Genomic DNA, 26892 nt, shown 5'->3' with positions numbered 1-26892 from the left:
ATCCAACACCCATTCATGATAAAAGTTCTGGAAAGATCAGGAATTCAAGGCCAATACCTAAACATGATAAAAGCAATCTACAGCAAACCAGTAGCCAACATCAAAGTAAATGGAGAGAAGCTGGAAGCAATCCCACTAAAATCAGGGACTAGACAAGGCTGCCCACTTTCTCCCTACCTTTTCAACATAGTACTTGAAGTATTAGCCAGAGCAATTCGACAACAAAAGGAGATCAAGGGGATACAAATTGGAAAAGAGGAAGTCAAAATATCACTTTTTGCAGATGATATGATAGTATATATAAGTGACCCTAAAAATTCCAACAGAGAACTCCTAAACCTGATAAACAGCTTCGGTGAAGTAGCTGGATATAAAATTAACTCAAACAAGTCAATGGCCTTTCTCTACACAAAGAATAAACAGGCTGAGAAAGAAATTAGGGAAACAACACCCTTCTCAATAGCCACAAATAATATAAAATATCTCGGCGTGACTCTAACGAAGGAAGTGAAAGATCTGTATGATAAAAACTTCAAGTCCCTGAAGAAAGAAATTAAAGAAGATCTCAGAAGATGGAAAGATCTCCCATGCTCATGGATTGGCCGGACCAACATTGTAAAAATGGCTATCTTGCCAAAAGCAATCTACAGATTCAATGCAATCCCCATTAAAATTCCAACTCAATTCTTCAACGAATTAGAAGGAGCAATTTGCAAATTCATCTGGAATAACAAAAAACCGAGGATAGCAAAAACTCTTCTCAAGGATAAAAGAACCTCTGGTGGAATCACCATGCCTGACCTAAAGCTTTACTACAGAGCAATTGTGATAAAAACTGCATGGTACTGGTATAGAGACAGACAAGTGGACCAATGGAATAGAATTGAAGACCCAGAAATGAACCCACACACCTATGGTCACTTGATCTTCGACAAGGGAGCCAAAACCATCCAGTGGAAGAAAGACAGCATTTTCAACAATTGGTGCTGGCACAACTGGTTGTTATCATGTAGAAGAATGCGAATCGATCCATACTTATCTCCTTGTACTAAGGTCAAATCTAAGTGGATCAAGGAACTTCACATAAAACCAGAGACACTGAAACTTATAGAGGAGAAAGTGGGGAAAAGCCTTGAAGATATGGGCACAGGGGAAAAATTCCTGAACAGAACAGCAATGGCTTGTGCTGTAAGATCGAGAATTGACAAATGGGACCTAATGAAACTCCAAAGTTTCTGCAAGGCAAAAGACACTGTCTATAAGACAAAAAGACCACCAACAGACTGGGAAAGGATCTTTACCTATCCTAAATCAGATAGGGGACTAATATCCAACATATATAAAGAACTCAAGAAGGTGGACCTCAGAAAATCAAATAACCCCCTTAAAAAATGGGGCTCAGAACTGAACAAAGAATTCTCACCTGAGGAATACCGAATGGCAGAGAAGCACCTGAAAAAATGTTCAACATCCTTAATCATCAGGGAAATGCAAATCAAAACAACCCTGAGATTCCACCTCACACCAGTGAGAATGGCTAAGATCAAAAATTCAGGTGACAGCAGATGCTGGCGAGGATGTGGAGAAAGAGGAACACTCCTCCATTGTTGGTGGGATTGCAGGCTTGTACAACCACTCTGGAAATCAGTCTGGCGGTTCCTCAGAAAATTGGACATAGTACTACCGGAGGATCCAGCAATACCTCTCCTGGGCATATATCCAGAAGAAGCCCCAACTGGTAAGAAGGACACATGCTCCACTATGTTCATAGCAGCCTTATTTATAATAGCCAGAAACTGGAAAGAACCCAGATGCCCCTCAACAGAGGAATGGATACAGAAAATGTGGTACATCTACACAATGGAGTACTACTCAGCTATTAAAAAGAATGAATTTATGAAATTCCTAGCCAAATGGATGGACCTGGAGAGCATCATCCTGAGTGAGGTAACACAATCACAAAGGAACTCACACAATATGTACTCACTGATAAGTGGATACTAGCCCAAAACCTAGGATACCCACGATATAAGATACAATTTCCTAAACACATGAAACTCAAGAAAAATGAAGACTGAAGTGTGGACACTATGCCCCTCCTTAGAAGTGGGAACAAAACACCCATGGAAGGAGTTACAGAAACAAAGTATGGAGCTGAGATGAAAGGATGGACCATGTAGAGACTGCCATATCCAGGGATCCACCCCATAATCAGCTTCCAAATGCTGACACCATTGCATACACTAGCAAGATTTTACTGAAAGGACCCAGATGTAGCTGTCTCTTGTGAGACTATGCCGGGGCCTAGCAAACACAGAAGTGGATGCTCACAGTCAGCTAATGGATGGATCACAGGGCTCCCAATGGAGGAGCTAGAGAAAGTACCCAAGGAGCTAAAGGGATCTTCAACCCTATAGGTGGAACAACATTATGAACTAACCAGTACCCCTGAGCTCTTGACTCTAGCTGCATATGTATCAAAAGATGGCCTAGTCGGCCATCACTGGAAAGAGAGGCCCATTGGACACGCAGACTTTGTGTGCCCCGGTACAGGGGAACGCCAGGGCCAAAGGGGGGGAGTGGGTGGGTAGGGGAGTGGGGGTGGGTGGGTAAGGGGGACTTTTGGTATAGCATTGGAAATGTAAATGAGCTAAATACCTAATTAAAAAAAAAATGAAAAAAAAAAAAAAAAAAAAAAAAAAAAAAAAAAAAGAAGTTAGTTGGTTCTCTTCTCCCATTGGTGTGGGTCCTGGACTTGAGCTCAGGTCACCAGGCATGGCAGTGGGTGCCTTTACCTGCTAAGCCATCCTGTCCCCCTGCCTTCCACAGTTCCTGCTCTGACCCATGAGAATTTGGTTTCTCTCTATTTTCCCTCATTACAAACCCGTCACCAGTAAGAACTACGGTGTGTCCCACCGGACCCTCTTTCAGCTCCTTGTTTCCAGCTACACTAGAGTTGTGGGGCCCAAGGTCATATATTTTGGTTTCACTGTTGTGAGTTCAGCACCAGATGCAGCATGGGAAAGAACAGACAGCCAGTACGGCTCTCAGTTCCATCAGCAGTGCTGAGGGTACCTGTCCTGACTGTGTTACTGCAAGCATTAAGTGCTCTGGTCTTTCATTTCACGAGCCCCATAGTGAGGGGGTTTGTTTTTGTTTTTTGTAATGTGGATAGATAGAGTCATTGCTATTCTCAGTGGACTAAAAATTATCTTTGGGGGATGGGGAAAATTTGTTTCTTCAGTTTTTCAGATTGTATTTCAGGCTGTAAGCAAAACACTGGCATCCCAATTGATCTAATTAATATGACCATATTAATATGGTCACTTCCTGCTATTAACATGATAAGTCTTTACTATTCCTATTATTTATCATCATCATCATCCCCATTATTAAACACAGTTTTTCCCTTGGAAAATTTGGGTCAGTCATACTTCTTGCTTTCCTCTTTAAGGAAAGTAATGGTGGTATATTAAAAAATTGGCAAAAGTGTTTAAAATTTACTATAGAAGAATTTTCCTACATGAATCAAGTGGGCCTGTTACCCATCTACCCTTCCCAGGTCACTTGAGGTGAGGGTCTGTGCAGCAGTTGGAAGCTTTGGGTCAAATCTACAACTTTTAGTGCTTTTTGCCTTTTTGTTTGTGTCTTTCTAATTAAACTTTTTTTTGTGTGTGTGAGGAGACAATTAGCCTCATGGATTTTAATTTTTGTATCGAAAAACATTTGTTGTTGGAGAAAGGTGTTGGCTATGGTATATTTTTAGGTGAACTGAAACGGCTTATCAAACTGTATCGTCGCACAGAACTCTGAGTTTGTTTTTGTGTGCACTCACACAGATACTTAGGCATATGAGAAGAAATCCTAGCATACATATATGTTAGCATATCAACATTACATGCTTGTGTGTATTTAAAGTTATCTAGCTAATATGCATATGTAAATACCTGTGCATGCACACACCTCAAGAATATTAAGAATATTAAGTTTTTGCCTCTAGATGGCTGTTTCTAGATAGCTTTTTATCTTAATAATATGTTGCTTCTGTATGTTTCCCTTTTTAGCCTAAACTCAGCATGGCCAAGTGCAGGAGGAACGTGGAAAACTTCTTGGAAGCGTGCAGGAAACTTGGCGTTCCCGAGGTAACACCAGACTTAGTTCAAATGGCCACGTTTTGATAAAAAACGTCAGCCTAGCTGTTTGAACCATGAATAGACATCTTTTTGTTTGTTTGTTTGTTTTGCATCTTTTTTTTTTCAGTTTCAAGAGATACCTTCAAATAAATAACCTACATTTTTTTTTTTAAACTGAAGTTGCTCTATTGCAGTTTAACTAAAATGGTCTTACATATCTTTTCAATTCTAAGAAAAAGGTGGAAAATCATTTAGTGTTAGAAAATGTGAAATTCCAAATTGGAAAGAAAAAGCTCTAATATTGGTGAATTACAGAGTAGCTAAGAGAAGCAGGCCTTCCTTAGCCCTGGCTGCTTTGCAAAGTCCATTAATTGCTGGATTTCATTCCCAGTATTTTAAGATATGAATCAAACTAATGTTCATTAAAAATCCAGTGATTGTTATCATCGGTGATGAAGATGCATAGGCCTGTGTAGGGTGCTAACTACTGACATTTTCGTTTTATCCTGTAGTCTACTCTCAGCCCGTTTGGCAGTCCTCTGTAGCCTGCCTAATGATACAGTTTACCTTTTCCCTGTCCCCGGCTCAGTCCCACTGGCCTCCTTGAATGGGTACTTGGAGCGTTCAGAGACTTCCCTATTTAATTTAAGATAAAACGACTCCAGGATTTAGGCAGCAGCGGCACCAATTAACATGATCTTTGTCACAATGGTGAACAGAAATGAGAAGTTACTTTTCTTATGGCTTCTTTGTTTCCTTAATGATAAAGATAAAGTAACTTAAAAAGCAAACAGTTAAACAAACAAATAAAAAGCCAAAACAAACAAACAAACAAACCTCTTCTGAGAGACTCTGAGCTCATGAATCACATTTCAAAGTATACTACACAGGCTATTAAAGTCCACCCAGCAGCCCTTTCTTCCTACCCATCCCCTATTTTTCTTTTTTTTTTCCCCCTCCTTCTTATTTTAGCTTAGGGGACGGTTAGGATTCCAGTGTTATTTGAGAAAAGGGAGACTATATTTAAAGTGTTCTTACATCAAGCTGTGTCGATGAAGAGAAATTTACCAATTCTGTTTTTGAAAAACAAAACCTAATCTTTATATACTGGCCACAATGTCTCGGCGACCACTTCTGCTTTCAACTGTGTTCATCTGTGCGTCTGTCTTGCGTGTGTGTGTTTGAATATTGCACAAACATCTTGGCTTCAGATATTTGTGAACACACAGCTTTTCTGATAATTTGATTCTACCGTGGGCTCGTGGGGGCTCCCACTGTGAATCAGAAACCCTTCAAGCCAATTTCATGTGGTAAATTACTTGTGTCTGCACTGGAAAGCCCTCATGAATTATGAAGGAGCGTCCTTGTCACTGTCATGACTGGCTTACTCTGGGAAAAAATGGAATGCGAGTGCCCTTACTCACTTCCTGTGAGAAAAAGAAGGAAGGAAGGGAAATTAGATTACCATAAAAAGAGCAAAAAATCAGAATTTCTGAGTTATGCCCCTTCTGTGGTGCTTCTAACAGTGTAGGTAACTTATAATTCTCAAGAAGGGTAAAAGCAAGTGAGTAACACAGAATCCCATGTCCCAGTTAGCTATATACTTAGTTATTTTTAATTCAGTGAGTGGTTTTCAGCAAGGAAGGCATCATGCATGAGTGGAAAACCAGAACTCCCCGATTGGAAGGTAGTCCACAAGTCTTCCTGCTCGACTCACAACAGAACATTTTCATCTCACAAATATATGAGGCATTGTTTCCCTCCAGGGGATGACATGAAGCCCATCTCTTCTCTAAGATTGCATTCGTTCTGTTCCTTGGGAGAATCACGGTTTGGAACTATAGCCTAAAGTCAGCGTAAACCGTTTTAAGTTTATCAGGTACTCAGGGACATGTGCAGGAGCTGAGCAGATTCAGCTAAACCATTGCATGCAAAGTCCATCGACGGGCTGGGAACAGTTTTTGAAGTTGTTCTTACTATAATAGCTTCAGAAGTCTCCACCAGTACAGTCCTTGATATTTGCCCCGAAGTTGGGCAGTGTTTGTGAAACCTTTATGGATGGTTAAACAGTTGATCCTCAGAACCAAGTTGTAGGCTGTTGATTATCTAGGACATATGTCTGTGTGGGGTATGGGAAGGCAGCCTTTCAACTCACTAGGTGGATAGCAGAGGGTGTGGCACGTTAAGCCCATCCCTGACAGTAGCCTGGGAAGAGTAGCTCTGGACTGGCTCTCATGCACACATGGCTTCTTTGGTAGACTCGATTCCAAACTGTAGACAATATCAGGTAACAAAGCAGTACCCTGTGTGGGGCTAAGGCTACAGGTCGTATTTGCAGCTATCTTTGGTATCCGTGCAAGCATCACTTTAGTCTTGAGGACAATGCCTTATGGGCTCCTAGATCTTTCACAGTAGAGTCTTTGTATCACCCAAGCATCCGAATCTGGTGACGTCTTAGGCCCACGAAGCCATGTATACCTCTGAGCTTCCTTTGTTGTTTCTGAGTCAGCTTGGTCCTCCTGCCTTCTGGTTTGCATGTACCAGGCTCCCTGTTAGCTATCATCCCACATTTTGGCTACTTTAGGAATATTACTGGTAGTCTCTCAGGCTGAGAGGAGTCTTTGATCGATGAAGAATCAACCACCTATGTCATACAGTAGATATTGCTGTGGCTCAGTGAGAATGTTTTCACAAGGTTTAAAATAAGCTAGCCATGGCCTCAGGACTTGGTAGGAATGGTCTTTCTTTTAACCGGGTACCTGTTTAGAATGGCGGGAGAGTTGTATCTTGGGTCAGAAAGGTACTTTACTTTAGAAAGTTGGGATTCTGACCAGCTAGCTGTGGGTGTGGACGCATTATCAGGCACTGGCTCTTCTTGCCTTGTTGGCAACCCGGTCATGTCAGAAGGATGCGAGGCCACGAGTTTTCATTCCCAATCCACACGGACAGGCTATTGGATGGATCTCAATTTCTGCACCAAGTAGAGTTAAGAAGACATTGTGAATTACATTCAGAGGTTTCCTCCTTTTCAGCATCTTTTAGTAATTGGACTTGAGTTTTGTAGTGAGGTTTGTTTTTTTTTAACTGAAAGTAATATTTAGAAAAGCAGTCCTGTATCTCACGTGGTGTGAAGGGTCAGGAGGTTCCACAGATGTAATAACTGATCAGAGTTTTGTTATGGGAAATTGAAACTATAGTTTTGTTTCTGCTTTTAGGAGAAATGAGTGTCTTATTTTCTTCAAGTTTGTCTCATTTGCCCACAGATCAGTGACTTTAGTTATCACTTTAAATTCACATCAATAGTTCTCTGGAGCATGGAAATGAGATTCTTGACATGATATTTATTTTTCTTCTGGAGCCTCATTGGATAGCTCTGTAGTTGGAGGAGGAAATGCGAGCTGGCAGGTGGATTATTTTACTGATTTTTAAGTTCATGCTTTTGGAAGACCCTATCTACCATTTAAAAATGCTCATCTTCTTTTAAAGATTTGTTTTTCTCTTTAATTGTGAGCGTGTATGTGGGTCTGCTCGAAGGTTCCGTGTATGTGAGTACAGTTGCCCTTTAAGGAGAGAAGAGGGTATCAGAACCCCTAGAGCTGGCAGTAAAGGCCAGCTCTCCATTCCCATTATTTTTTGCTAAGGCCCATACCCTTGCTCATCTGAGCATTCTTTCTCTGGTGTGTGCTTTGTTCTTGCCTCTGGTCAGTAGGTAGCCTTCCAACCTGTCTCCATGCATAGCTGAAAATAAATCATCTTAAAAACAGCTTTTTATTTTTATTTCATTTTAAATATAAGGACATTGTATTTTATTTCAGGTATATACATTTAGTGTTTTGTTTTTGTTTTTGTTTTTGTTTTTGTTTTTAGAAGATAGCTGGCCACCAGTTTTTGTTGTTGTTGGCAGTGACTTAAGCATAGAGGAAAGTTTTACAATAGAGACCCAATTTCTAATAACAGTCAAATTGCATATGTAGATAAATTAGCTAGACAATATTAGAGCTGCCCTCTAAATCCATAAGATCGCTGGTTCTTGTATATTTGGAGAGATCTAGAAATCCTCCTATCTGCCTCTTCATCCCAACAGACTGTATGTACCTGGTCACTGAGGTTGGGCCTTACAGTTTTAGAATGATTATCAGCATACCGTTCTGTGATATTTCCAATAGTAATATGAGCATGTTGACTTTTGAAGTTCAATTACATTTAAGTAAGCACATTACCATCTTCTAAGTAGACCGTCTACCTGGATACGACTAGCTCTTAGAATGCAGACTCTGCGGCATGAGTCGTGTCCCAGCAGAGTTTTCGTTGCTGTGATAAACACTGTGACCAAAAGCATCCTGGGGAGGAAGGGGTTTGCTCCATCCTACAGCTCCCAGTATTATTTCCATTGATGCTTCGTAACTGTAATGTTGCCACTGTTCTGAGTCATAGTGTAAATACCTGTGTTTTCCAGGGGTCTTAGGTGACTCCTATGAAAAGGTTGTTTGACCCCCAAGGGGTTATGACCCACAGGTTGAGAACCACTGCTGTGAAGGAACACTGCTTACTGGCTTGCTCCGCCTCTTCTCTACTATGTCACAGGCCCATGTCTCCAAGGATAATACCATTCACAGTGGACTGGGCCCCAATATATCAATCAACAGTCAAGAAAATGCCCCACAGACATGCCCACAGACATCCGCACAGACACACCCACAGGCAAGTCGGATGGCGGCAATTCCTCCATTGAAGTTCCTTCTGCCCAAGTAGACTTAGAAGCCACCCTAAGTCCACCCATGTCACCTTGACACAGAAGCATGTGACCTTCCCTTGCCCCTCAAATCTCATGCTAATATCACAGGATAAAACATAGAACAACTTTAAAACTCCCACAGTCTTTAAAATTTTTCAACACTTTGTGACAGGCATGGTGGTACATGCATTTAATCCCAGCACTTGGCAGCCAGAAGCCTGCATATATTTGAGTTTGGTCTGTATAACAAGTTCCAGGCCAGCCAGGGCTATATAGATTGATCCCGTCTCAAAACAAAACAAAAACCCCAAACTAAAGCAACAGCAAAATAAAAAAAAAACAAAAAAAACAAAAAACAAAATTTACTTTAAAAGTGAAAAAAACAAAACAAAACAAAACCAAAGTCGTTTACCGGTAGGATCTTGTAAAATCTGAAGTAAGTTATATGCATTTTTTTTTTATTTTTTAAAGGGAAAACTGGGGCACAGTTACAATAAGGTCAATGAACAAACCCCCAAATCTATCACTACTGAAGTAGTGTCCAATATGGGACTCACCTACGATCTTCTGGTCTCCAAGGCTCAGTAGCCACACTTCTCTGGCTCTGCCCTTTATGGTGTATACAGTGTGTCCTGGGCTCAGGGTGGCTTCATTCCACACTTGTCATTGTCCTTGTCAGTCATCTTGTGGTCCCCGCACCGCTGATATCCCAGGGTTTCCACTGCAGCTGAGGTTGCACCTTCGCTAGTGGCCTCCCACGATGGCAGGCCTCAACTTCTTTCCATGACTCTTCAATCTTAGAGTTGTCACTGTCACTGAGGCTACATGATCACCCAGGGACTCTTCTGGTCTCTTCAGGGAGACCCTGCCCCTGCCACACAGTGTCAACCCTCAGCTGCTCTCCATGACACCTTCATGCCTTCAAAACCAGGACCATACAGGAGATTCTTCCACATCATTTACCAAGTTCTGCTGCCAAACCGGTGTGCAGCCTTGGCCCCTGGACTGCACCACAGTTTCCGTGTGCTGACCCTGAGCCAGCACTTCCCAGAAGACCTCCCGACTGCGGTGAAGTCAATCATAGATGATTCTTCAATCCCAGCTGACTAGCATCCGTTGTCCCAATAGAGCACATTTTTACTTCAGTAAGACTAGGATCTTGTTGATTGCAGCTGATGAGACACCACAGATTTTTAATTTGAAATACCACAGGATCAGCCCTGCTAGTCTTTGAGGGAATCCCAGACTTCCTTCTGCATCATCCTTCAGGCCTCCATCGTCAACAAAGTTCTTAGCTTCATCTTCCACGTCCCCACAGTAGGTTATTGAACTCTGAGCACTCAGTGGCTTTTCTAACCAAAGCTTCAAAACCCTCTACCTTCCTCCCTCAAAACAACCCAGTGTATATAATCCTCATGGTTAGGGAAGTCACAGCCAACCTTCTCTCTCTGGTACCAGTTTCTGTCCTAGTTTCCTTTCTGCTGCCGCAATAAACGCTGTTGGATTGCTATGAAGAGGCACCGTGACCAAGGCAACTCTTACAAGGGAAAGCGTTTATTTGGGCTCACTTACAGTTTCAGAGATTTAGTGCATCACAGTGGAGAAGATGATAGCATTCAGGCAAGCAGGGCGCTAGAGAAGTAGTCGAGAGCTGCAATCCTGATCAGCAGGCACAGAAAGAGACAGAGAGACAAAGAAACAGATTGACAGCAACAACTGACCAGTACGATATTTTGTCAGATTAGAGAGAGTCCTTCACAGCCACGGAAGTGCAGAAAGCCTTTGCCAACAGCTCAGCAGACAGACATTAATAGCCAGAATATGGAGAGAACGCGACCAACAATAGAACGCTAAAGGAGTGAGAAGTTCCATGAAGGAGTAGGCACGTGAGTGGAGGAGGAGGTCATTCTCACAGGTACAGGTGGCTAGCAGATACCTGGAAGGGACTTTTAAAACAAAACCATCACTGTCAGAATAGCCGTCATTAAGAAAAGAGCCAAATGAGCAAAGACCCCAGTGAGGGTGGAAATGGCGGTGGGAGTCAGGATGGCAGCTCCTCAGAAGCCTGGAAAATGTCCTCATGACCCAGCTTGAAGGAACCCAGGCCAACATTCCACAGAGATCCCCATACACCGGCGGGAGCACCAGCATTCCACAGAGAGACTCGTACACCAGTGGGGGCACTGTAGGCTCCAGTAGGCAAGCTTGGGGTCAGCCTAGGCACCCATCAGAGACGGTCGGTGAGGAAAATGTGAAGAATCTGCACCATGCTCTTTGCCTTCAGCGACAGAGTAGAACAATTTGATGTTGTTGTGCAGGAAAATGGATGGAACTGGTGATTGTCATTTCATAAATAAGCCAGACTCAGAGTGACAGATACATGCTGCTTCCTGTACACAGAAGCTGGATGATGATGATGATGGTGGTGGTGGTGGTGATGATGATGATGTAAATGTGGAAGTAGATGGGGCAGGCACTTTGGGTGGAAGAAGGGGACTAGCTGGAAGAGTAAATATAACCAAAGTCCATATTACACAACACACACACACACACATCACATCACATCACATCACATCACATCACATCACATCACATCAGCTAACATACAGTAAAAGAACACTCATGAATAATTTAGCTGGTGGTGCTGGCTCAGGAGGCAGAGGCAGGCAGAGAGCTCTGTGGTTTCCAGACCTATCTAGTATACATAATGAGCCTACGATCCACAGTAAGACCCTGCCTCAAAGGAAAAAAGATATCACTTTTTTTTTTTTTTTAAAGACAGGCAGACATCCAGATTGTCTATGACAAGTAGGCCTTTTGCCAGATCTGTCTCTCTTCTGTGAGGGAGCCCATCCTGTTTGGAGAGTCTGAGTCAATCCTTGCTAGCAATTTCAGTCACACACTTGTGTTTAATCTAAGCTTATTTCTTAGGCTCTGCTGGTTGTGAGTTTTTTTTCTCTGCCTCCTATAGTGGGAAATTAAATCAACATTTGACTCAAAGGAGTTCTGAGTGAATTAACTGTTTTGCAAATGTTTTCAGTCATTACGAGTATTGTGTAAAAAAAAAAAAAAAAAAAAAAAAAAGAGGGCGTGTAGCTTCTGCAAATCCCCTGCTTTAGCGTTTTCTGATTTAATTCTCAAAGATAAAAAAGTATTATAACCCCAGAATTTCCTATTTAATGCTAGTTTGGGGAAAGTACAACAGGTCAGGAAAACTCCAGTTCTCTCAGGGATTTCCTTCATGGTTAGCATCACTTTGAGGGCTGGAGCTACAGCCCTCATGGATACATGCTGTGGGACTGAGTTAGAGACCAGGTCTTAGATGGCTGCAGCAGCCCACCACGTTCCATAGTCATTTGCCTCAAAACCAGACTTAGTTAGTCCTGATTGTTTTGTTTTTGTTTTTCTTCCTTAGAGATTATAATTTAACTTAAACGACCGTAATCTGAGACTCTGGGTTTATCTGCTTTAATTAAGCCTAGCTTCTATGACGTAGTAGGATTGTTTCTTCAATGAAAGGGACGGTCTGAGCCCTTTACTTCCCCAGAAGTAGACTTCTGAGAGTGCCCACCTCACCTGAAGAAATACCCCCCCAAACTGCAAGGCAGTCTGAGTGCTGCAGTGATACTACAGAGCTGACTGCTGGTGTTCCTTGGTGTTCTTGCTTGGCTTTTGTTTTGTTGACAGTCTTGTTACATATCCCTGGCTGGCCCCTACATAAGTCAGTGTCACCACCCTTGGCAAAGTGGCTTGCTTCTGCCATGGAAATAGCCGGAGAAAGTCACATTTCAGTTTGTGTTTATGTCTCTTATGTCTGCTTTTCTTAGATTTGACTGGTCAAGCACAGCATTGTACTAGAGCGTTCTTCCTGCAGTAGAAACCTTCTCTGTGGGAAGGAGCTATTTCCCATCTATTAATCCTTGGCCAGCATCTGGTCCCCAGGAAGATCCAGGTTACTTGTGGCTGTTTTAATTCTTGGGTGGTCTCTTTAACAGTGGTATCTTGGTTCTCTGAGATCTACTGTGAAAATGTGTGAGATTGGCTAGATTTAACATGATTTGTTAATCTTAAAATATCTCTTGTTGGTGCTGGAGAGATGGTCTATTGGTTAAGAGCACTAACTGCTCTTTAGGAGAGCCTGAGTTCTGTTCCCAGGACCCAAGCCACTAGCTTCTACTCCAAGGCATCCACTACCCTCTTCTGGTGTGTGTGTGTGTGTGTGTGTGTGTGTGTGTGTGTGTGTGTGTGAGAGAGAGAGAGAGAGAGAGAGAGAGAGAGAGAGAGAGAGAGGGAGAGAGAGAGAGAGGCAAGGAGGGAGAGAGAGAGCTTGCACATATAAATCTTTAAATTATCCTACCATCATAAAGGATTTCCATTATCATCAGCCCACCTGGTATTTTACCTGAGGGTATCAGGCTGAACCCAGAGGATACAGGCAACATGAGCCCTTGGACTCAGAGTAGCCTTTCATTTGAGATTGCTGTACTTAACAAGGAAGTTACAATAAAAAGCTAATACCCCAGCAAAATATTTAAAAGTATATATACATATAATATGCATTTTAAATGCTTTGCTCACTTGGAAATTGTATTTGTGAAATATGTCACAGATATTGTCAATCTTTAAGTTGAAAGCAAAATACAACTTATCTTTCTTACTGGCATATCAGTTATAATTCCTATTAATTTTGAACTCCATGACTTAAAATCCTGGTTCAGACTTGGCAGTAGTACATACCTTTTAATCCCAGTTCTCAAGGCAGAGGCAGGCAGATCTCTGTGAGTTCAAGGCCAGCTTGGTCTACATAGTAAGTTCCAGGCCACCTCCTGGTTTGCAAACTCAGTGCATATGGAAGCTGAATCCTGATAGCAGCAGGCTGTGAGGGCTGCCCAGAAATCTCAACAGCCAATTATGACACATAAATTCCACATAAGTAGAGATAAAACATGGGAGCAGAGGCATCCTGCTGTCTTTGAAGAGTAGTGAAGGGATTTAGATAATAACCTATTATGTGCCAGGCTTTCCTACTGCACATCTCAGAAGCCTCCTTTAGACTCTTCTGTTATATCATCCCAGGGCCCCGAAGGCAAGTTTGGAGGCTCTTGAATTTGAGGCCATTCTGAACTATACCATGAAGCCCTGACTCCAGAAGAAAAGAAAAGAAGAGAAAAGAAAAGAAAAAAGAAAGGAAAAGAGAAAAGAAAAGAGGATTGGAGATTCAACTTTAGATTTTGTATTTTTCCCTTAGTAATGTTTAAGCTCTAGGTGTGATGAATGAAAAGCTCACACTTTTGTGCCACTGATGTGCACATAATGCCACTTGGAGCACATAAGGCCACTTGAATATTAAGACTGTTCCAATTCAAGAGCAGTGTGCACATTGCACAGCCTGCGGTGGTGGGGTGTGATGGTGGATGGAGGTTCCTGTCCAGTTTACATAGGGCTCACTGGGGGCTCTACTTTTGTCATGGACTTAAGAACTTGAAGTAAGGGTTGACTCCTGCTATTTGCTAGTAAGCAGAAATGTGTGCTTCTTTCCGGTGCTTCTTCCGTGTGGTGTTAATTGTATGCACTCTCTTTCTGTTCTAATGGCTGCCCTCGGATTAGGCCGACCTGTGCTCTCCGTATGACATCCTGCAGTTGGATTTTCGTCACATTCGAAAGACTGTTGACACTCTGCTGGCCCTCGGGGAGAAACCCCCACAGTCAACTTCTGCCCTCCGCTCCAGGGACCTTATAGGCTTCTGTCTTATCCATGTTCTCCTTATAGTACTGGTCTATATCGCTTACCGCTGGAATGCTCTGTCTGCCTAACTCCTGCATGCGCATCCAAACGCTCTGCTCTGGCATCCTGGTCCAGCCCAGCTCCTCCCCCCATTGGAGCCTTTGCCTTGCAGACTCTCCCATCCCTGTCATCTCTTCAGTTAGCTGTCGAGTTTTGAAACTGAACATTTATAAGCCAGATTTTTCCTGAAGCACAAACTTTGTAGAATACAGTTCCCACTGGGTAATTTTTTGCATTTAACTAAAAGCGACAGCGACAGCGACAAAGCCTGTCAGTGCATACCTCATACTCCTTCACACTCGTGGTGTGGGCAGCGATGCTCCTGTAGGTCCTGCTCTCTCCCATGAGCCTCTGCTCTGTGCAGGAGGTAAGGAGAACCAGGACAGGAACAGGGTGGGGTTAGCATACAGGAGTCTTGATACTTGATTCTGGTCCTAATTCAGGACTGGCAGTTGATCTGTAGAGGGGTTGCCTTGCAGAGAAAAGCCAGCATTTGGGCTCAGTCTAATTTATAAACATCTCTAATGGTACCATTGCTGACCAAGCTGAGAAGTCGTATCTGGAGAATGACTGCTTTGCTGGCTGGTTAGTTGGAGTCCTCCCTGTTTGCTGCAAGGGGCTTGTGAAGGGCACCCAGGAGGATTGCAGCCAATGTCCACCAGAGCATGCCCTCTGTGCCCTCTGCAGGCCTAATCTGGGGAAGTGCCTTCCTGTTAGAGCGCCACCTGGTGGATCTGCTTAGCCCGCTTTTCCTTTTTATTAGGTGGTGTTCTGAAGCTGAGAAAAGGGTTTTATAGAAGGGATTTCTATTTTTGCATAATGTGACGGGGTCGCTTTACTTTCTTGGTATATTGAATAACTGCAGACCCAGAATGTGATGCATTTGACTCTTCAGTTTCAAATAAGTCTATGGATCCTGGAACACTCTTAGCACCAGGGGCCTTGGGTTACTATAGCAGCAGATGATAAGATCGCTCTTATTTTAGATGAATGTTTTTCCCCATTTACTTTGAATGTCCATTTGGCCTTTGATTTTTAGTAATATTAATGATCCAACTGTTTATTTTTAAGTCCGTTTTTAAAGGCTTGCGTATCGGCCTCTCAGCTTTTGGGGCAAAGTGCTTCTTTTTGTGGTTAAAGGAAGAAATGTTAGACTCTAATCATGTTGGCCCATATCTTGCTGAGTCTCTGGAAGCCTCTTTACAATGTGAGAAGGCCCTGCTGCAAGCTCCAGCCACATTGTCGGCTTCCTTTTATATCCTTCTTGCCGAACACTGCTTCTCGTGTTGGGAAGGTGGTGGTGTTAATGCCGTCAAGATAAATGTCCAGTTTGCTGAGATATGAACGTTCCTCAGATATGGCTGCTATGAAGATTATCATATTTTTCTGAACATATTCATGAGAACAGGGGAGATGAGATTCTGAGATGCCTCCATACTTGAAGGGTTATATTTATAGAATCTTTGCTGCTAAATCAGATATGATTTTAAAACAAAAAACAGAAAGCATTCTTTATGCCATAAGATGTTAGATTGTCTGAGCCTCTTCCTCCCAGCATTGTGTTGATGGTGAATACAGGGTTCGTGATGTGAGTTGTGTCTGAAAGCCACAGAGTTATGAGTCGTCTTTGGTGCTATCTTGTACTTTTCTGTAACAATAAAATCCCTTTGTACAGTGTCTGGTGACCACCCTGAGCCGTAAATTGCTTAATAAACACAATTGGGTGATTAATCCAAGCTTTTTATTTTTTTCTTGGCCTGTTGGTGCATTTATTCCTGGGTGCCCAGAATGATTCTTGGCATTTCTACCCAGCTCTGCCATGCATGGGGACTTTCTTTCAGTGTTTGCCACAGTTTGTTTGTTTCCATCTTCTTAATGGTGGGCAAAAGGAGAATTGAGAAAACGTGCTAGTTTGCTGGCTCAAGGAAAAAAAATAGCATCAATAAACATCAAGTGAGTAAAACAGTCCCATGAGATTAGATTGATCTTCAATGGTAGCTTCCCGAATATTTCTCCTCTGGCATCCCAAGGATGCCCTGGCTATGCTTTTCATCTTCCATGTCCTTAATTTACATCGAATGTGCTGCTCTCCGTGGGGGTTGCTGTGTGATATTTTTCATTATCTAGTATGGTCACTCCCAGAGCATAATCAACTCAACCCTTCAGGCACCACTTCGAGTGGGTCATTTTGCTTATTGTAAGCAAACCGTTAATTTCTGGTTGGAACACTGGGCCTCTCTGTGGTGCTCCTCCGCAGTTCCAGACAGCAGCTCACAAGCTTATGGGATACCGGCCATTGCCACACAGCTGGGGACACCTGACTAATCTTCCTTCAGGGATTCAGTTGTGTGATTTGTCCCGCATACCAGGGCCCCATCTTCTTTTAAGAAAGAGTGTTTTTAAAGTATTTCCTTCAAATACGTGATAAAGAGAAACAGCTGTTTACATTTCCATTTTGCAGTAGCCATTTGTGAGGTATCCCTTCTACTCCTGCAATGGGTAGAAAATGTTCCACGTAGGGTGAGAATTTCCAAAATGTATATGACCGTCAATTTTCATGGCTCCTTCAGGATTTCAGGCCCAAACCACTTCATTGTCCTTAACACTACAAAAAGGGGACCAGTAAAAAAAAAAAAAAAAGAAAAAAAAAAAAGAAAAAAATCCTTGTTGAATCCCAAGCAGGTCAACTGAGTGGGGTTTTTAAATACACTTAGTATCACAATGCTATTTGTATTGTTTAGTTATCTTCTGAATTCACATCAGTCCCAGTATGAGTTAAAATTTTAGGAGTCTGAGGCAGGTAAAGTGTTTATAGTTTAGGTAAAAACGTTTGGGTGCTGAGAAGTGCACCCAGGGCCTTGGCTTTGTGTCTCCATCTCCTGAAGAATAATTTAATATAATCATCTTTCACGGGCTTTGGTTTTAAAGGCTAGGTTTGAGACTTCAAAATTACCTTTCAACAGGCAACCCTTTGGGTAGGGGGTCCGTGCAATCTACTTTCCTTCCTGCCCTTGGCTTTTCCAGCAGTGTTGTTCATACTTGGTTCATTCAGTTATTCCTCATGTATTGAACGTGCGCTGTGTACTGGCCCTATGGGAGGTGCTGCAGATAAAATAGTGTTCAAGATCCAGGTCCCCATCCTCCGAAAGTTTGTAGTCCAGACCAGGTGTCAGCATACTTTATGATTTTTAGGATGATGGTCTCTGTTGCAACCAACCAGCTTGTCATTAAAGCACGGATGCCACCATACAGGATATATGAACCAGGGAGCTGGTCTGAGTGCCAATAAAACTTTATTCACAAAGAATAGAGGAGGAATCGGACTGGCTTGAAGGTCCTAGTTTGTAGACCCTCAACCAAATGGCTTCTTAGAAAGCAAAGAGGGTTTCCTTGAGAAGGGCCTGAGATGGGTCAATTACCGAATTCTGTGAAACACATAGAAAGAGGGCGTGGCATTCATGAGGGTCCATGCAGATCCCCGAAGCAGTAATATCTGCACTAAGATTAGAGATGTGTAAGCTAGGCGTGAGTGGCAAGGCAGTGGGAGGAAGGGGCTGGCGAGTGGCCTGGCTGCGATATGAAGAATAGTGGAAGAATTAGCAGGAGATTGACCCTGGGGGCAGAGCTAGACCTTTGCATTCATATGCATTAAGATAACACACAGTTAAGCTCCACACAATTCAGTCACAGAATATTTTATTTAAAAAAAAAAAAAAAAAAAAAAGGCTGAACCAAGGGAAATGAGCTGGTGTGAAGGACTTTGTCGTAGACCAGTGGCTCCAGTGGCTGGCCTAGAAGTAGGGAAGGCTCCATATAACCATCATAAAAAGTTTCAGGGAGAGCCGGGCGTGGTGGCGCACGCCTTTAATCCCAGCACTCGGGAGTCGGAGGCAGAGGCAGGCAGATTTCTGAGTTTGAGGCCAGCCTGGTCTACAGAGTGAGTTCCAGGACAGCCAGGGCTACACAGAGAAACCCTGTCTCGAAAAAAAAAAAGTTTCAGGGAGAGAAGAGCCCGTGTGACAAGCAGTCCAGCCTTTTCCCCCACAGTTAGCATTATTTTTCTATGGCTGGCCTGCCTTTCCTAATCCTATTTGCTATGGCTCAGAAGAGTGTCAGTGGGAGAGCCTAATGGAACCCACCACTGGGGGAGTAGCCGAAAGCATCTACTGTGGAAAACGTTCAGTGTTATTGATAAGCAGGATAATATTTAAGATTTCATCGTGTTTAAAAAAAAAAAAATAACAGCACAGGATCCCTGTAGATATACTGCATGCCCTCTGTCACATTTTCAACATGTCCTCTGATATCCTGTGACAGCTTTAGTTCTCCTGAGGTGGCATCTGGCCTGCTTGGCTCTTGGAAGCCCTTGCCCTTCTGTGCTGTTTATGGCCCCATTGGAAACCCACAGCAACTCCAGTCCCACCCAACTTCCGAGCCCGCTTTGGGGAGATGCTGGGACACAACTGTTGTGATGGAAAGTGGCCTGTGTCCATAAGTCGGTGTCCCCTGCTCCCCATTTCTCCAGGATCTCTGTGTTCAACCTTTCAAACAGCAGAGTTGCAGATCCATTCCAGGCCTGTTGCGGAATGCCGTGACTGTTTTATCTTTATAGGGCTTCTGGCCTTCTAGGCTAGTTTTCTTAGATGACGCCAAGCCTTCAACATGAGCTGAGGCCATCTCTGGATGGGCGTGGGTAGAAAGAAAAAGGAAGGCTTGAGGGGTATGTTTCTGTCTGTGTTTATTGGTGATCCCTGACTTAGTGATATTCAATTAGGGTTTTCCATGCTTAAGATGGTGCCCTTCTGAAAAAACCACTTTCTTTTTTCTCTTTCAGGATAGGACTCAATAAACTGCATGAGCTATTGAGCACTGCATAGAATATATATTTTATATAAGTATAGAATAAGACTTGTATTAGACAGTTTTCCCCAATGGTGGGCTCATGTAAGTGTCCTGAGCATGTGTGTGGTAGATGCTGGGCTAGGCTATGATGTAAGTTAGGTTGAGAATCAAATGTCTTGCCACAGCCTTAGGCAAAGCTATTGTGGAACTCACTTACCAAGTGAGATAGCATCCTGGAGCTAAGGCAGGCTTCAGACTCCTGATCCTCTGGACTCCACCTCCTGCATTCTGGATTGCAAGAAGCGTGCCCTACCACCTTTCTGTTCACGGAGTGATTGCTCAGAATTCTGGTTGAGTTTGTATCACACAAAAAGTTTTGTAACTTGACGCAAATACAGTTTGCAGACATTTTTTTTTGTTTTTCTTTTCATTAGGTATTTTTATTTTTCACTGTTCACATGGACACCTCACATCTTTCAGTTTACAATGTTTTCATCTTTTCTTTGTAGTTTGTAAATGCTTCTTTACTGGCCTAGAGAGGTGGCTCAGTGGGTAAGATTGCTCTTCCAGACATGGGTCAGATCACATAGATCCAGGGAATCCAACACCCTCTGGCATCCATGCACATGCACACACATGTAGCACATATAAATCCATGCGTGCATACATACACGTAATAAGTGAATAAATCTTTAAGTACTTACTGGTTTAGAAAATTCCTCCAAACCCATTTGTTAAAGAAAATATTAAATATCTTTTTACTCAAAGCCATTTAGAGTTTTTTTTTAAAAAATTTAAAAATAATTTTAACATATGATACAAAATATTGCCTGACTGACTCTCTTCTAATTTAATACCAGATACCAGAATCTTATCTGTATTAAGTGTTTATAATTTCCTACTGGGTCAGAGCTAAAGTTGGGTGCTGGGGCAATTAAAAAGAATAGGGAGGACCTGCCCCTGCCCCTTTAACTAGCTGTGATAGAGTAAGAACAGAGCCAAGAGATGTCCTGACCAGTGCAGATGGTGACAGAAAAGGATGGGACTGTCATCCTGTTACAGATGCCCCTTGCCATGCCCCCTGGGTCACCATCCCTCCAACCTGGCTCATGACTCTCTCTCAACTTCAGCTCTACCCTTTCAACTTGGACATTTGGCCGTTAGACGGACCAGCTGTGTAAACGTACATGGTTACCTAACACACGACAGAGCAGATCATCCTGTTTGACTTTTCCTAGAAGCATGAAGGCATGGTAAAAGTATGTTGCCCTGTGTGGCCCTTTCCTGAGGCCTGGGACCAAGCCTTTCTTATTCAGTAAAGGCGTGTGAATGAGAAGGTGTTGGGGGGGGGGGGGAGACAGAGAGAGAGAGAGACAGAGAAGATGGCGACACTCTGGCCCTTTTGGGAACGTGCAACAAGTTTCTGGAGATAGCACGGCATGCCTTTGAAGTTCTTTTGCTCACAGTGCCTGTGTCTATGGAGATTTGTGGGAAATCTGTGGCCAGACATTGGCAGGAAAGTCTGACTCTTCAAGTTACACAAAAGGAAGCCATCTTGTTCTCAGGTTTTAGCTTGATGCTGACGAACACCCCTCCTACTCCCCCCCCCCCCCCCCCACACACACACACAACAGCACTCAGTGCAGATCCCATGTAAACTCTGTTAGGCTTACTAAAGAAACTCCATTGTGAAGGACTACATGCCTGGACCTAGAGGACATTCTTAAGTTAAACAAGCCAGGTACAGGAAAACAAATAGTACATGATCTCACTTATAGGGTGACTGAGAGAAAGAAGAGAGAGGAGGAGGAGGGGAAGAAGGAAAGAGAGGGGTAGGAGAGAGGGGGAGAGAGGGAGGGGAGAGTATGGCCACAGACAAGGACCAAGTGACAAAGGTGGAAATGTCTTTTGATGTTATTTTGTAACCTCCATGTGGCATAGGAAAGATGGTTCACACAAAGGGGCTCAGGGTCATTTTCCCCGAGCGGCATGTGTTAGGCATTTCCCATAGTTACGAGTAGAACATGAGAAAGTAGTGTGCCCTGTATGTCTTTGCCCGTTTTATAAAAGAATCTTAAAAGAGAAATTGTTGGGAGCTGTGCTAAGGTGCCTTATATAGAGGCTGGAGAGAGAGCGTGGTGCCTAAGAGCATGCACCTCTGTAGCACAGGGACCCAAATTCAGTTCCTCTCACCACATCAGGCCTGTGACTACACAGCTGCCTGTGACTCCAGCTCCTCTTCTGGCCTCCATAGACAACCGTACTCGGATGCACAAACTACCACGCAGACACATGGACACGCACAGGTTAAAAATGGAAACACAAACAAAAAAATTGGGGAGCTAGAGAGGTAGTTTGGTGGTTAAGAGCACTTAACTACCATTTTAGAGGTGGGTTTGGTTCCCAGCACCAACGTGGTGGCTTACAACTCTGGAACTCCAGTTTTGGGATATTCACTGCCTCTTCAGACCTGTAGGCACCATGCCTATGATGATAGACATACATTCAGCCAAAACACCCATGCTCATAAAATAAAGTGTTTTTTAAAAGACCCTTAAAGATAAAGGACTTCTTACATAAGGACTGTGTCTAAACCACAAGGAGAGCAGTGACCCAGCACATACGCACTTGGGAAACTCACAATGTAAAATGACTTAAACCAAGGCTGGCAGACATTATAACCATCTGTAGTCTGTGTAAGTGAGTATCCGGGCTCCTTTAAAACATGAGAGGTTATTTGCAGTGTTGCTCACCAAGGATGGAAAATACTATTTTCTTGGGGGTGTGGTTTTGTCTCAGCGTCCCTCAGTTCTGTAGTGAAAAGCTTCTTACATGTTTAGAGCAAATACAGATTTGGATGCTATTAAGGACCTTTCTGGAGCAACCTGCCCGCGTGAGAAGTCATATTCTCTGCCCACCCAGGAAAGGCTTCAGCAGTGGTGTGGTATCAGGGGAAGAAGCCCAGGTGGAGGGAAGCAAGCAGCACAGTGGTGCACAACCGAGCTCCCATCAGTGATGTAGCAAGGGTTTACCATCAACGGGCCCATTGTCCGAAAGCTGATCGTCTCCTCTTCTTCCTCCTAGGAAAAGCTCTGCCTGCCTCATCACATCCTTGAAGAGAAAGGCCTGGTCAAAGTGGGCACGACTGTTCAGGCACTGTTGGATGTCACCGTCACAAAAGCTCTATTCACATGAGACCAAGCCCTTTCCTCTGGGTGGGCTCAGCCTCTTCCCAGAGCAGGGACTCTGGACTCTGCTCCTGGCACCTGTACCTGCTCCCCAACTCACCTCCCTGCCAGGTCCCGGAGGAGGAACTGCACTGGCGTGGTTTCAGCCTAAGGGAGGACTCAGGACCTTTTAGAGTTGGCCTGCAGGTTTCAGGTTGGGCAGGTGTTACCTGACAGCGGGTCAGGGAGCTGGCGGAGAACTGAGTAGCAGCACATCATTGCCTTTCAATCCCCTTCATCCCTTCCACACTCACCAACCGCCATTACCAAATGCCAAGCACAACCATTTCACAGTGAGTCGCGTGCGTCTGTTTTATCAAAACCAAACTCCTTGCAGAACCAGTAGGGGGAGGGGGATGCAATCAGGTTTCTTTTTTTTGCCACCAAAATTTTTCAAGATGTTTCTTGAGACCATTGCCTTTCTGAAAAACTATTTTCAACATACAAAAATATTTATATAAATGTTATTTATTAGCGAGCCATTATTCATCCTTTGGATGCAAATTGTAAATTAGGAAACTATTTTATTACTGCTTTTTTGTGGTTAAACAATTTATTTTAATATTATAAATACTGAGTTATTTTTTGAGCCTCTTTGGCATGTAGGAGTTCCGGGTCTTGGTGTGCATTCTGTAGTATATATGATTCAGGAAAGAAAAATTAAGCAAGAAACACGTGCTTCTTCTGTGGCAGACAGAGAGAGCTGTTTTCTGAGAGGTGTTATCCACCTTTTGGTTTGTGGAACATCGTTCTTATTTATATTTCTGCATTCCATCCAGTTTCCTACATTCCAGCAGCCCTCTTGTCCCCCAATATAATAAACTGACTGAAATCAAGAGAGCACCCCAAAGTTATTTGTAAATAGTTAATGTGGAAAAAAAAAGACATATTAAACTTGAAGATAAAATGTGAAGTTTTTTTTTTTCTGGATTCATGTTTCTTTCGCTATGCACAAAACATTCACATTTTAACACAGAGAAGTGGGAAGTGTTCAGATATGTCTTGAAGTATAATTTTTGCACTGTACTTTATGTCATTGAGGAGCATCTAGGACCAGAGGTAGATGTTGAAGAAAGGGATGAAAACATGGAGCAGGTTGAAGTTGACCATCAAGCTACAAGGGCCGTAAGAGCTCAAGTCAGGAAGCCAACATGGACGTACAACTGCTGGTGTTCAAAGAACAAGAGATGCCAAAATGTAGACATACTCGTTTTTATTATTATCAAGCTGGTGAATTTTTTTAAGAGTCTGGACTTGGAAGGGTCATGGTGTCTGGTAGGAAACTTGGGAAGTGTGCAGCTCACAGGGCAGGGCCCCTGGTGGGCAGCTATGTGCACAGCGAGGCAGACTGAGAGAGGGTTAAGTAAGTGGAGTGTGTTAGCAGCTAGTAGGGGGCAGGGGCAAGCACATTAGGACTAGCAGGGAGCCAGGCCAAGAAAGGAGCACACCCCATCCTGTCAGTGGGTGAGCTTCCTTCAAGGAAGGCTTCATAGGACTATGCAGGGGCAGTCACACCCACACACACTCACCCTGTAGGTGTGGGCAGATAACCCAGTCATTCATCTGTCAAGTTTGGGAATGCTGACTGCACTTTGACCCCTGTACAAAGCCATTAGCAGTTTTCTAGAGCATCAGTTGCCACGATGGGGGGGACCATCAAGATGGATACAAAAGACCACAGGAGGGATGAGTGTGGTCCACACACACCGACAGACACTGCCTCAGGGCATGGCAGATGGGTTCTGAGTGTGGGACTTCAGATTGGCAGCTAGTGATACTTCCTATCATGTGTACTGTGCACTTTAACATAAATATATTTGAATATTTTTCTGTACTGCACAAATGCCTGTTTTGTCAGATGGCATAGCAGTGTAAAGATGAGAGGGTTTTTAACAGAGTATATTCAGCAGAAGCAGAAGTCAGAGGTTATCTACACAAGGATTTAGAGTGATGGTCTAGAATGTTGTACCTTCAGGGCTTTGCACCCCAGAGTCCTGAAGTATATTTTTACATGTATCTTTGACAACATGAAGCTCAGTAACCATTATTTTTGGATATTTTTTCAAAATTAAAGTATTTCTTTTGATATTAATTTCCAGTATTTTCATGAAATTGGCTGTATCATACAAACGGCTTCAATATTTTGTAAAATGTTTTTTTATGCAGATCTTATATGGATAAGATGTCTTCAAGATCCCTGTACACTATGTCTATATGTGCAATGAAATGTGCATGGCTGGCTGGTAGTATGATAAGTAGACAGAATGTATATAATGCAAACCCTTTTATTATTTAACAGCCATTAAAATTTTAAACTTGTACCAACCACCTTTGGATTGATTGACTTATCAGTCTGATGCTAATGTTGATTGAACACACACACACACACACACACACACACACACACACACACACACACATAAGGTGCTGAAATAGATCACAGCAATCGTATATTGCGAATATTCATGAATACCACTATGTATATAATGTTTATGTATGTGCAAGCTCTGTTGCAATTTCTATTTCAGTAGTTACTGTTAGAATATTACTAAATGATGCGTAAATTAAAATTCTATCATATATATGAAAAATAATCTTCAGTACTGACTATAGTTGTAGGAGGTCTTTGAATGGCTGCTAGGTTTAGGATAAAACAGCATGGGGTGGGAGGATATGCATATCCATACCTTCTCTCCCCCTAGAATTATACATTTTCCCCTCTAAACTAAAATTTAAACTTGTCTACAAAAAGCAAAAGAAAATTTGCTAAGATAAGTTTGGGAGTGAGGCTTCCCTCCGGTCTTGGCCCCAGAGGCATCTGGAAGATGTCTTAGTTTCTTGGCCCAAATTATAAAAATCACAGGACTGGCTCTTCTCACCTCAGCTTCCTCACCAACTGGGGTCTGTATCACAGCTCTGCTGGGTTTGGGCCAGTGTTCTCCCTACACTTCCACCCTTCCTTTAGTGAGAGAGCAGCTGCTCTGCGGAGACAAGTGAAGCTGTGGGTTTACCTCTGCCGGCAGAGCACTTAGCACACAGGAAGCCGTGGCTTCTCTCCTGTACTACATACAGATGTGATGGTGCACACATGTAATCCCAGAACTCCAGACACGGGAGTAGGAGAGTCTGAAGTTCTTACATAGTGTTTTTTTTTGTTTTGTTTTTTTGTTTTTTTTTGAGATCTCATCTCAGAAGCAAAAATATATAGGCAAATGGAGGCAGAAACTCTTAAGTCCACTGTCCTGAGCAAGGACTGCAGGACCGATGTTCAGGATCTGTATCTGCCTGGGCCAGAATGACCCATGGCAGTGGTGTGATTTGTTATTGCTGCATCTTTGCTCCCAGCCCATCTGATCAGAGCTGTCCTGTGCATTACAGGAGGCCAGTGCTTCAAGCCAACTGGGAAATCTCTGGCTTAACTGGTGAACCTTAGGCTAATGAGCAACCCTGTCCCAAGAAAACAAAGTCGACAGCTCCTGAGGAATGACACTGAGGTTGACTGTTGGCCTCCACATGTGCGCACACACGTATAGCAAACCACACATGCACAGCCCACATAAAACATGTTCCCCCCTACACACACTTTCCTGTTTCCCACCATGGGGCAATGTGACCAGAAGGCCCAGGCCCATCACAACAGTGCAATATGAACTCTTAACACCCAGGATCATGATGCTTTCTTCTGCCAGCTAAAACAGAAGATATAAAACCGAGAGCATCCCCAGCTTTTGCTCTCTTGAGTCAGGAGGAACACAGCCTGCTTGGAATCAGTGTGCTACCCTGCTGTCACTTCTAATGAATGAAGTCAATGAACGAGGAGAAACTGAGACTCCCAAGCTGGGGTCGCAGTCACCGCAAGAAAGAGAACAAGTCAGATTCAAGATTGGGCATCAGGCCTGTGTCCTCACTGCGCAGGAAGTCTTTCCCAGCTAACCAAGTGGCAGCTTCTGGTGTCAAAAATCAAGTCCGCCTTGACAGTCCTCAACAACATGGCCGTGAGAAGAAAGGAAGGGAAGACTGGCCGATCTGAGTACTATTCAAATGATGAATGACAGAGATGGAGCCAAACTTAAAAGCGAATTTTTTGAAAGCTACAGAAGATTCATTTTAGCTCCTTCCCTGGCTTCCGTAGATAATGGGTTGTAACCTGTAAGATCAAATAACCTTTCT

The 26892-nt window shown here is 43.2% G+C and overlaps 1 protein-coding gene across 10 annotated transcripts in view; it reads left to right on the top strand.

Moving 5' to 3' along the window:
• Positions 1 to 25050, top strand: part of Lrch1 (leucine-rich repeats and calponin homology (CH) domain containing 1) — a 193335-nt gene extending 168285 nt beyond the window's left edge. For 5 of the 10 annotated variants that reach the window (XM_006519158.4, XM_006519155.4, XM_006519157.4 and 2 more), the window contains 2 exons: positions 4065 to 4142; positions 14476 to 16401. In XM_006519158.4, coding sequence (XP_006519221.3) covers positions 4065 to 4142; positions 14476 to 14682 — 285 coding nt within the window. In that variant the 3' untranslated portion in view covers positions 14683 to 16401. Of the gene's footprint in view, positions 1 to 4064; positions 4143 to 14475; positions 16402 to 22579 lie in introns of those variants that run through there. The other 5 variants (XR_001781129.2, XM_017316067.2, XM_006519156.3 and 2 more) reach the window with 2 other exon arrangements.
• Positions 25051 to 26892: the final 1842 nt, after the last annotated feature.

The sequence above is a fragment of the Mus musculus genome, chromosome 14 (assembly GCF_000001635.26).
Source record: "Mus musculus strain C57BL/6J chromosome 14, GRCm38.p6 C57BL/6J".
In the NCBI taxonomy this organism is placed as follows: Eukaryota; Metazoa; Chordata; class Mammalia; order Rodentia; family Muridae; genus Mus; species Mus musculus.
Note: the sequence above shows the minus strand (reverse complement) of the source record. Positions and strands in the feature narration are given on the sequence as shown.